At 41.0% G+C, this 12516-nt stretch overlaps 1 protein-coding gene across 3 annotated transcripts in view; it reads left to right on the forward strand.

Moving 5' to 3' along the window:
• Positions 1 to 12516, forward strand: part of GUCY1A2 (guanylate cyclase 1 soluble subunit alpha 2) — a 1137327-nt gene that overhangs the window by 631723 nt on the left and 493088 nt on the right. For all 3 annotated transcript variants that reach the window (XM_086933481.1, XM_086933483.1, XM_086933482.1), the window contains exon 5: positions 10222 to 10707. In XM_086933481.1, the coding sequence (XP_086789607.1) occupies positions 10222 to 10707 (486 nt within the window). The remainder of the gene's footprint in view (positions 1 to 10221; positions 10708 to 12516) is intronic.

Here is a 12516-nt window from a genome sequence, read left to right on the forward strand (position 1 = left end):
GAGATGTGGATTTCAGCTTGCTCAGAAGTTTCCTCTAGCTTGGAATAAAGTGACTGAAAGAGTGCCCTCCAGACCTCAGCACCCAAATTACGTTCAAATGCACGTTTTTCCTCCTTTGAGTCTGTGCTTATTAGTTCCTCATGTCCCTCCTATTTAGAGCATCACTCAGGCTGTCCCACTTTTCTACTTCCCACTTCGTTTTGGCTTGCTTAATTGCCTGTTTGTGTATTACCCTTTTTTCCTTTATTGCCTACATATCATTACTTTTAATAGCTGTGAGCAGGCTTGTCTTAGCCTGTCGGCATTTGCCAAATATACCAGGGATGTCTGTGAGCACTACCTTCCTTTACTTGTACTACACTGGAGAAACTGTCCGCCTGGGCTGCCACTAGGCCTTGATGGTTTTCTGAGATTTTGTTGAGTGAATGAGCAGAATCTTCAAACTCAGTCAATTGGATTGCAACCTCCAGAAATGGCGTGATTATTTGGTGGAGTAAAGATAATCTATCTTGGGATTCATATAGGGTGCCCCATCTTACTCTCCTCCTGCAACTAGTTAGAAATGGCCCTGATGTTTTCAACGATTGGTCTTTAGGGACGTTTCCAATATACGGAGAGTCTAATTTTAGGATCAGGGCAATATGATCACTGACATATCTGTGGACAATCTTGAAATCAACCATCCGATGCCAAGATTTGGTATTGACCATAAAATAGAATATGATTGAAGGGGAGCCTGACCTATTAAAGGTGGAGTTTGCTGGACTGTGAGAATTAAAACACCCATTACATGCCCTAGGGAATAGTTCAAGGCAAGGGTATTCAACTGAACGACTAGTGGTGTCCATGCCCGCACTGGCGGAGCATTGGCCTCTGGTATAGCCCAGTGCACATCCTCCTCATTTAGGTCCTTCAGTGGCTCATACTGACAATTAAAATCCCCAGCCAGGAGCACAATGTCATTCTCAATGACTGTGGAAATAAATGATAATAGTTTATCAAGGGTGGGGGACTCTTGCCTATACCCTTCTGGCCGTGAGTATACATTAATAAGCACTAGCCTGGTCCTGGAGGGAGAGCTCAGAATAACACAGAGGATGTCTCTAGATGATGTCTCTACCTGCTTCACTGTGCAACCCAAATGTGTAGAGACCCAAATGGTAAGTCCTCCAGATGGTCTGGCCTTCCCCCTTGAGGTAGCAGGCATGTTGTAGGTTACATAGCCAGTTCTATGGATAGTCTCCGTGTCCCAAGTTTCCTGGAACACGCATAAATCAGAGTCTTGGATAAAAGCACCTCACTTTAGGGTGTCTATTTTGGAGCGGAGACCTGCAACATTCCAGGATAATATTTTGGGCTTCGATGGACTAAAGCAGAGTTTTCCTCTAGAGCAATCCCATACATCACATTGGAAAACTGGAGATATTTGATTTCCTCCTTCTTTTATTATATAAACACAGCAAAAAATGCATGTCAGCTTCTTAGTTCATGACTTACAGCAATCCCCATTGGCAGTGTTTTCCATTCCACACTATCAACAGCAACGGCACATGATTATTTGCCTTTTTTAACTCATTTCAAATGTCCTTCAATATGATGCCTGCACTGCACACATACCTTCAGTTCTGTTCCATTTATTTTCCTACCGCCATTGTCTGTCGAACTGATCAGTCATTTAACTGCATCAGAAAATCACCCCTTTTGTGTCTCTTTATTATTGTGTCTCGGCCATCGCCTCTCTCTATTCAGTTTTCCAACTTCATGTGATTGTGCAATAAAGGCAATGCAAAATTGCTGCTTTTTATATAATTATGTGAATCAAATACACAAGGTACAAGACATTAGTCACCTTCCTTCTGTACTGCTGCATGTTTTTATCAGAATATTACATCCATCTACAGATGTTGTTGACAAAGGGAGCCTGAGAGTGTGGCATAACGAGATGGGTGCGAGCAAAGCACCAGGCTCGAGACTACTTGAGTGCTGATAATTCTCATAATGTATGCCTCTAATTTTTAGCACAGAAGCTCTCAACCTTTCTCTCACTGTTTCCCCTCAACAAATTTCTGAATTTCTTTCCTGTCTGACTATCGTACTTTCTTGACATCGCTCAAATAGAAAACCAACAGACATGCACTCGGTTTCATAAACTCAACAGTCCAGAGAACATCACAGGTGACAATGACAAATGTAGCTATCTGGCACTTGCAATCCGGAAAGCAGCTCAGGTGTTTGGCAAAACAAGTCCATGCAGTGGCACTGATTGTTAGGTCTTGCTTAGGCAGTGCAAGAGCTGTCTCGTTCAAGACATGGGGTATCTAGTCTGTGGGCTTTCATTACGCCCGTTGCTTCTCATTGGTTCCTTCATGTGCCGTTCTCAGTTCCTTTCTTTTGATTAGTGAAAGGTTGGTAATTGTCCCGCCTTTTGGTGTGTTGTTCCCTCCCATGGAGACTGCCCCTGTGGTGTATTCCCACGCTCCTTTGTTTATGTATGGTTTTATCAGGCACTCTTTATTTCTTTAGACTTGGCTTGTGGTTTACGCGTTGTTTATTATGGAATTGCTCCCATGTAGTTTATTGCTTATCCCTGACCGGTCTCCTTCCCGTCGCGCCGCCGTGGGTTTACTGTGAGCCTCACGTTGCCTGGTCAGTGGTGTGAAGTGAATTGCTCCGGCAATGTTTATTGCTTATATCTTCAGTTCTGTGCTCTACTGTTTAGCTGCTCTTTCAGCAGGAGTCATGTTTCTTTCTTCTGTCTCCCTTCACAGTGGAGGTGGGGTGGCTCGGTCCCTCATGCCTTAGATTGCTTTGGGGTGACAGTGCTTCAATGTTTATGAATGGGTGGCATTGTAGCCGTTTTAAACTGTTTGCGTCATTTCCCTCCTCTGCACTATTGTCACGTATTTCCCCAAAGAAAATATGTCTACACTGATAAGTCACCCTCATGCTTCTGTAAAGTTTCCTGGATGTTTACATGTTGTTTTGCAGCGTGGAGTGTTAAAATGAGTGTTGTGGGGGAGCACTTGCCACTCACTCCCCCACATTACTGCTGTCATGACAACGGACCTCCGAAGGGAGCAGGTGACCTGGGAATGGAGGAGATACAGTAGCTTTACTTATGTGGCTCAGCTGATTCTCCTCAGCCCTGGCACCGCTGCCCTTCCTGTCACCATGCTCTGGCCTGCCCAAGTACAACTCATTTATTTTCCAAAATCGGGTAACTTGTCCTAGCAATCTTCAAACATGGCCCCACCCCAGAAAAACGATAGCATATAGTAGGTAAAACATTGTTTTTTATGTGGCTAACTCATGTGCTTGTTGAGTACTGTTTGAATTCTGACTGTGCATGAAGCCCACGTTGCCTTTACCAGTTCTTAATTGTAGTTTATTGGTTGTGCCGCTGAGAAATTTCATATGCAAAACAAACAATTGATGGACGGAATGCTGGACAGTGCAAACATTCTCCCCCAGTCACAAGGATCTGGGTTGATTTCAACATGCTTTTGCTCACCACACCACCCCAGTTTGGACCCTGCCATATGCAAACCAGTCTTAGATATTTCAGGCAATGAGTAGAGGCCCCCCAGTTCTGTAGAGAACTATGTCAAAGTCTACAGAAGTGTTTGTCTTTCTTACGAGGGCAACAATATGATCTGCATCATACAAGATGCACATCGACTTCTTTGCATCGTTGCTGATAGTGTAGAGAGCAAACAATTAGAAATAATTGGCTCTGTGTGCATGTTTTCGACCACCCGCACAAACACACTCATCCACTTTCAGTCAAAAGTTGGTTGACACAGAAGAAAGTCTCCGCTCACTGCAGTTATGCTGCCAGGGACTGTGGTTCTTTGTTGCACCTTAGTCTGTGCTTCAGTTCCTTCCTTGGACAGATTTAGACTTAGTGCTTCGATGGAGGAGTCACCATCCACGTCAGTTCTGAATCCGTCCACTCCTCACACTGGTAGTTTTTCCCAAGTGAACGATGATCTCACTCCCTGGTGATGAAGCACTGGTTTCCTTATCAAGTACATTGAAGTTATCAGATGCCTGTGGGCCAGACTCCTCTGGAAGAGTGCTAGCATTGGAGAGCCTGTACTGCTCAATTGTAGAGTTTCCTGTTGAAATGCATGCTGCCAGAGCTGTGTTGTGTGTGGTTTTGCACCCTTTGGGTGTTTCTATAGCTTCCATATTTTCACTGCCTCTTTCTTCCTCAAATACTTTCAGGTGTCTTCTACCTTTGCAGTTTGCATTTGTTTTCTCCTGGTGTGCCCTTGGGTTGTGCTCAACATCACGTACTGCCTTCAAGTTGTACATAGAGAGAATTGTGTTTCGCTACAATCTTTGGTGGTGGGCTGCACCCGATTGTGCCACGTTGGGCTGCTTTTGTATGTTATGTTCCTTTTTACTTTGTTTGAGTAAACATTTTGGTATATTTGGATCAGTTGTGCAAACTCTGACATTACTAAAGGGAAGTATATTTATTTTTAGATGCAAAAAAGCTGGCATATTTTTGCTGATATTAAGTTTTCTCTTACTTGGTTTTGAAAGCTTACCTTTCTTGCATATTCCTGCAGTGTGGAGAGGCTTAGTTAGTCTTCAAATATAAAGGGTTATCTGCAAATGGAAAGGATGCTCACTGGTGGCACGTGAAGTAACAGTAGATATTATAGCAACCAGATTGATGTTCTTTGTGAGAGACATCTGCTTTTCCTTTCCACTTCACTCTCCCATGTTTCAAAGTAAGTGGCCAGTTATTGCTACTTCCACCCTTTGAGCCAACAGTCCAATGCATATTGTCCTCTCCCAGGAAGAGCTTTTTGCATTTTATCATGATGCTAATTACTGCCACTGGAAGGAAGACCAAACACAGGATATTTACCAAAAATCTTTCTTAATCACCACATCTGATAACTATAATAACCATGCACTATAGAATTTTCCTAGCCTGACATACAAAATTAGAATTTTAATCATTAGCAAACTTTTACTATCGGACTGCCTACTTCAAGCCGAGTCCCACGATGGCTGGCAAAAACTTCCTGGTTTGAGTGTTGGCAGCCAGTCAAATCATAGTAGGAGCCACCACAAGGACTAGTGTCCCCAGATATCTATATTTTTTAAACTGAAATATCTCTGAAAGTATGCTTTCTGGACCAACACCTAGCTTTCTGCCCAATTAGGTGTACTTCCATTCAGCGGATCCGGCTGTAGTTGTGTTAAAAAAATAAAAAGTCTCAGTAGACATAACATGAGGAAAACACATTTTTGAGACTCCACTTTTTTCTCAGCCCCCGCTTGATGGATCACCCTGAAACATTAAACACTGCACCTGAACTAAAAAGGGGATGTGTTTTACAAATTTCGTGAAGATTCATCAAGCGTTGCCAAAGTTAATGGCAAAAGAAAAAATGCTTTTCCTAGGGAAACCTTGGTCCTAACTATAACTACCTACTGGTGCTTGCCAGTAGGATCTATCTATCTATCTATCTATCTATCTATCTATCTATCTATCTATCTATCTATCTATCTATCTATCTATCTATCTATCTATATATCAAGGATTTCCACCCTGAATATTCTCACTTTTGCTCTGGTAATTTGGACATTAAATTTGTCCTCCCCACGCAAAGCCTATCCCGAAAAGGTGAACTCTGGGACCTGTGGTCAAGATCATCAATCACAGAGAGCGTGCTAACAGGTGACCATGGGGCGCAGCTCTCTAAACCAATGGGAGCATGGCAGGACAGACAAAAGTGGGGGTGGAGCAGCACCTTGTATGCAGAAGCATCTGAGGAAGGCGGAGTGCGCCGAAATGCATTATGCCTATCAGTCCCATTAAAAGGCTTCCAAACTTGAATTCCCCGAGTGGCCTCTTACCTTTCAGTATCGGAGGGGTGTTTGTTTGGATATATATATATATACACGCACACAAATATGCATACATATAAATCATCCAGGTACATATATGTGGAGTTAAGTATCAAGTAGAGTGAACCTATGCTTATCTATATACACCTACTTTCACGATAATTTGGTTCTCGATATTTTTGCCATAATATTTTGTCCCTATGATATTCTGTTGTCAATATCCCGGGGAGGTACCTATTACAGGAGAGGAGTTTACAAGCCTTCAAGGCGTTAAAGCAGATCCCTGGGATCCCTTTTTAATAGGGGCTTGAAGCATGTTGACATTGAAGATCACCATCAGTGATATTCCTTATGGGAAGGTATTGGTAGGTGGACGTGGGGATAGTATAGAATTGACATAAATGGAGGCGACTTTCTTTTGTTTAGGCAATCACCCTATCAGCATAAAAACATATTCTATGGTAATATGTTTTAAGGACAAAGTTTACTTTAAATCGCTTCAAATAAAATAATGAACCAATTTGTTTAAAACTGCACTGTAGATTTTCTTCCTTGAAATGGATGCCATATATATACACTGTTTAAATTATTGAAGCCAATATAGGCCTGTAGGGGGTGTATGATAATGTCCTTTTAATGTGCTCATTATTTTTTTGTTTCTCTTTCATACATGAAAGCGTAAGTGAAATTACTGTTTTCAATCATCTAGGGGTTCTTTTTTTCAGAGAGACACCCGCAATATGGACTGTGTCATGGTGCATCCTTCAAAAAGTCCTGTTCAACAGAATATGCTAAATGTGCTTTCCTTGGTTTGGAAGCTTCTGCACATTATATAACACCCTGGGGATTTCTATAAATAACCAGAAAATTGTAACAGTCATTTCACTGCTTCATGCAATAATGTTCTTTGACAGTGTACTGAAGTGGAAATGTGAGTTGATACGCTTATTTCCGACCTGCAGAATACATATTAAAAATTAAACACACCTTCCTGGAATATTTCTCCGCAAATATAAACATTTATTAGACTATTTTGTAATTAAATATGTGTCATTAAATAATTGATTTTGTAAACACACGGCCAAGTAAATTCAAATGGAAGTGTTGTGATCCACGAGAGACTACAGAGAACAGAAATACACGGGAAAGGTCATTGCCGCCTTTAATTTGTCGGGCTTTACTTGGCTTTCCAAACACGTTTGGCCTTCATTTGTGAGATGTTTAACATCTGATCCCAAGAGGTACCACACAGCCCCTTTACCAGTAGCTTGACAATACTCACTCAGCCTACAGGGGCCCTGATGAATCCCGTATAGACACTACAAATGAAACACATGAAACACACACACACACACACACATATGTCCATCAAAATACCTTCTTTGTGCCCGTGCCCCTCTTTTGTTACTGGAGAGTTGTAAGTCAAAAGACATGACTTGGTAAAAGTCACACATAAGCGCTCGCAGTAGGGGTGTTGAAGAAAATATCATAATTTATTCGATCATAAAGAAAGCCCACATGGCGGCAATGTTATCCTGGTGACTGGTTTCAGGCTAACACAGACCTTTCTCATACTAAAATACCTTAATGTTTTTTTTACATGTATACATAAATAAGGAGGAAAAACATTCCTTCCCATGTGACGAATCACAGATAGACAAAGATGTATTCCAATCATCCCAAAGTTAAATAAACATAGAGAAAATACTATAATGGAACACATTGTTTCCAATTTATTCAAATGTTATATAAACAATAAAATTCACTCTACATTTCAGATATAGGACCCGATTCCGATGCGGTAGGGAATAGCTCTGATGCATTAGAATCGACCATTCGGTTTCTGACCGAGCCATTTCGATGGGCATGGTCAGAAGGGAATCCGAATTGGTTTTCCAAATGGCCTCAGACGGGCATGAGAGCCCTTTTACCATTCGGTAAACCCTCAGTAATCCCCTGACTGGCTCTTTCTGGAAGAGGGATTACGATGGCAGCTTCCCACTGCCGTTCTGTGCTGGCCTTTCTGACACAGAAAGGCATTGGGAATCTGTTTTTGGGGGCCCCCAGCAGGGCCCCAAGGGTGCAAGGCTGCCGAATGGCAGCCTAGTGCCCCTCTGTTGATCCCTGCACCCCGTGGCAGGCACCTCAAGGTGCCTGCCACGGGGTGCAGGGATGAACTGCACCTCTGCTTTTTAACAATGAGAGCATGCGATCCGTTCAGAATGCATACTCTAATTGTAAAGAATAGACATGGGACTGAACAGGGTTCAGTCACATCCTACTTCTTGGACTGGAACTGACGACAGGAGGTCATTCAGTTCCAGTTCCAACCCGATGTCGGACAGACGCCCTTCCGTTCGACGTCAGAATCGGGCCCATACATGTGAATCAGGGATGAGGTTGGTTTTACAAGTTATCTAATCTATGTGGAAAATACATATTTGTGATTTCTGACATATTGATCATGGTAATCTAACTTCATGCATATACATAAATCAGACACATGCTTCAGAACCTCGATGTTACCTAGTGATACAGTCTTGATGTTCTAAAATTGTTGTCCCATCATCACGTCCGTACAACACCATGGAGTGTCTAAGGGCCACATGTACGACCATTTACCATTGCAATTCGCAATTTGAAAATTTTAGTGACTTGCAATTTGTGGGTCGCAAAAGGAAATGTACTAATGTGTCTCACACACATTTTGCGAATGCCAATGGGGTTGCAATGACCTGCCTCATCAATATTCATGAAGCAGGTTACAAATTGCTGCCCATTGGGAATTGGCAATAACACAGGGATGGTGGCCTGCTGGGGACAGCAGACCAATATTTCTGTGTTTGCTTTTTAAATAAAGCAACTTTTTTTTAAAATGCAGCCTGCTTTCCTTAAAGAAAAATGAAATGTGTCAGTTTCATTTTTTAAGAGTGGGCAGAGGTCTGTGGGACCACTGCCTGCTCTTAAAAAATGTTTTCACTTTCAATCACAAAGGGGATGGGTCTGCTGGACACCCCTTCTGTTTGCGAGTGGCATACTGTAATAATAATAATAATATTTTATTGTATAGTTAGTAAAACCCATTACAAAATGTAAATACAAAATGTAAATACGACAATTTTAAAACACAAAAAATTTACACTGCTGAGTGAATATAAAAAGTTATAAAATGAGAACATTGGCATATTGGTTTGACGTGAAGTAGGCAGTAAACTGCAATTGTTTTGTGACCGCATTCTGGTCGCAAAACAATCATACATGTCCTTGCGACTGGCTATTAGGAAGGTGTGCCCTTGGTGAGCCCCTTCCTAATAGCAACTCGCAAACCCTTTTTTGCAAGCCTGTAATAGGTTACCGACTCGCCAAATAGTATTGATACATGCTGCAACCCTTTTTAGTGGTGGCAAACAGCCTGAATCTCCGTTTGCAACCACTATAAAATAGTCTTACATGTGGCCCTAAATGCCTCTCTTCACATCAGGTTTTCTTGTGTACAGATCCTTGTTTCATATGCCACTGCTACAATCGATAAGTACGCATTGGAACAAACATTCCACTATGCAAAAAACTAAAATAAGGATAGTGGTGGTTCGGGAAGTAGATGATATGAATATTTGCTCAACTAATTCTACTGTGGACACTAGTACACTGACGATACATTGTCCATCACAACTGTTGTGGGCTAAATTATTTTTTGTTGACTTCCCAATTCAAATCATATCTCCCCACATTGTTGAGGGAGTGAGCAACTCTGCAACACTCTTTTATTGTTTTTTGTTTATTGTTTTTGGTTAATAAAAACCATCACAATACAAAATACAATTTAAATACATTTTTTTTCTTTAAAAGGATGTCACTCCATCTCATTAAAAATACGTTATATAAAATAATACATCAAATAACAGTTATATTCCAAATTTATTGAATATCATCAGGGCGAGGTTATAAGTACTTTACAGTATTTCAACAAGTTTGTATAGGGGTACATAGGAGATATGACAAGCATAATTCTGTTGTTCATGATGGCGTCAATTACCATAACTTTAGCTACCTTAACAATAACATACAGTTAGAGCCTGCCTTTATGGATGCTTCCTACTGTCTCTTTTACTGCTTTGTCGTGAATTTCCAAATATTTCAGCAAGTTACAATTTGGACGAGGATCAGTACAGTCCAAGCTTCTCATGATTGCTGTTCTACATGCTATACTGTATGGTTTACAATTGTGTGAATATCTAGTTTCTGCTATGGATGCGTCTTCTGGTATTCTGTTAAACACAATTGTCCATCTTCTCTGAATCAATGTTAGAAGTAAAGTATTAATGTTGCAATGCTGTTCATCTATTTCAGGTGATGGAAATCAAGGGACAGATGATTCACGTATCAGAGTCTAATTGCATACTGTTTTTGGGCTCACCATGTGTGGACAAGCTGGATGAACTGATGGGCCGAGGCCTGCATCTTTCTGACATCCCGATCCATGATGCTACACGTGACGTCATTCTGGTTGGGGAGCAGGCAAAGGCTCAAGATGGCTTGAAGAAGAGAATGGATAAGCTCAAAGCAACCCTGGAGCAAACTCACCAAGCCTTGGAAGAGGAGAAAAAGAAGACAGTTGATCTTCTCTACTCCATTTTCCCAGGGGATGTAGCTCAACAGCTTTGGGAGGGAAAGTCAGTCCAGGCCAGAAAATTTGATGACGTCACCATGCTTTTCTCAGACATTGTTGGATTCACCGCTGTATGCGCCCAGTGCACCCCAATGCAAGTGATCAGCATGCTGAGCGAGCTGTACACCAGGTTTGACCATCAATGCGGATTCCTTGACATATATAAGGTACGAAGACAATGTTTAAATAAAATGCTTAAAAATGACGGAAAAAAACAAGCAATTGATTAATTCATAATACTTGTTTGCATTTCCTGCTCACGTAAATTTGTTAAGCAATTTTATATTTATAACGCATGAACGTAGGTGACTTGCCACAAGATTCTATGAAAATAGATGTTGTGCATATTTATGTGCACTGATGTACTGTACAACATGAAACTGGTTCTGCAATTTGTCCTGCTCATCTGCATAGCCAGTTGGTTACTGTGTGGGCCATGCTGGCATCAACTACAATGTGGATTTTTGGTTTGACTTCAGTAATATTTTCATGACTAGAAATACACGGTTGAGATCAACATTTTTCTATTACAAAAATATTGTGAAAATAGAAAAGAATAGGCAAGCACAGTGATAACACATTCAATGGGTGTTTTGGGTAGGTGTATTGAATTTTCTGGGCCCTCTTTTCACGTTTTTCAAAGCAATTTGATTTTGCTTCATACCATTCGTTTGCCTTGGCCTTCTGTTGTGAATTGGGATTTTGTTTGTTTAATTGTTGTTTGCAATATTTTATGGTCAATAGTGTGCTTAATCTATATACTGTGATGATATTTCACCGGAATGTCACAGGACTACAAAAATATCATAGCCAGAATACCAACCACTACCATATCGTGAACATAATTATATATATTTACTTGACTTACCTTCACAGATAGGTATTTTGACACTACAATTATATCCTCAAGGGACATGGATGTGGAGCTAAGAATAGCAAATGAATACTTACTTCACAATATTGCGGTAGAAGAAATTCTGACGCAATATTTTTGAAGGATGATATTTGTGTACTCGATATTCTGACACACTCTTCTCTTTAGTTGAAGGCATAGGATGGGCAACATACATTTTATTCGGTCTTCATTTTCTGAACAGTGATTTGTGTATCCTGCTTTATGGAATATGAATGGACAACATTCCTGTGTTTCATTCTGTGCTAAGAGGATGTGAAGCTGCGGGCAATTCTGCTGTTTCCTCATCTGCACAACATAGATTAGAAAAAAGGGAGGAATGTTGGTGAAATGCCCTGCACACAAGAATTCCACCTTTAGGGCACTCAGGAAGGCAAAGAACAGGAATTCTTGTGCTGCCTGGTTCTGACAGTGGCCGACCATCATAATTGCCATAATGATAATTATGTTAATTTAAGTTAATTAAAAATGTCTGGTCGTTGAGAGTGGTCTTCAAAGCTCCTTGTACAGCAAAGGAGTTTGTGTTCTGCTTGCCTGCCCTAAGGACCCTGCAGGCTGGTGGCCAATATATTTACGTTTATACAGCTAGCATTGATTTAAATATATTGACCAGCCCCTCAAAGTCCTTTTAAAAGAAACAGTGAGGTCCCACGGGGCTCTTCTTTGTGCCCTGTGCTTTTTAGCATCTACGTGGCTCCACTTGCTGTTCATATCCGATTCTATAGTTTTCCATTCCACACCTATGCAACTGATGCTCAGATCAACTTAAGATTTGATGAAGATATTGAGTTTTCACAAGATCAGGTCAAAAGGTGTCAATGGTCAATAGAAAACTGGATAAATGGCATAACAGTTATGCTCAATGCAGGTAAGACTAAGGCCTTTTTCACACCCTTCCATCTGGACTTCAACAAGGTGGCCCGACTTCTTAGGTGCCTATTTTGTACTAGCACATGCAATATAGAATTTTTTTAACAACAGTTTCTCTTTTGATGCATATATACATAAACTCGCCCAAACATGCGTCTTTATGCTGAAAGTTATTACAAAAACCATACCCCCT

Source organism: Lissotriton vulgaris, chromosome 8 (assembly GCF_964263255.1).
Source record: "Lissotriton vulgaris chromosome 8, aLisVul1.2, whole genome shotgun sequence".
NCBI classification, from domain to species: domain Eukaryota; kingdom Metazoa; phylum Chordata; class Amphibia; order Caudata; family Salamandridae; genus Lissotriton; species Lissotriton vulgaris.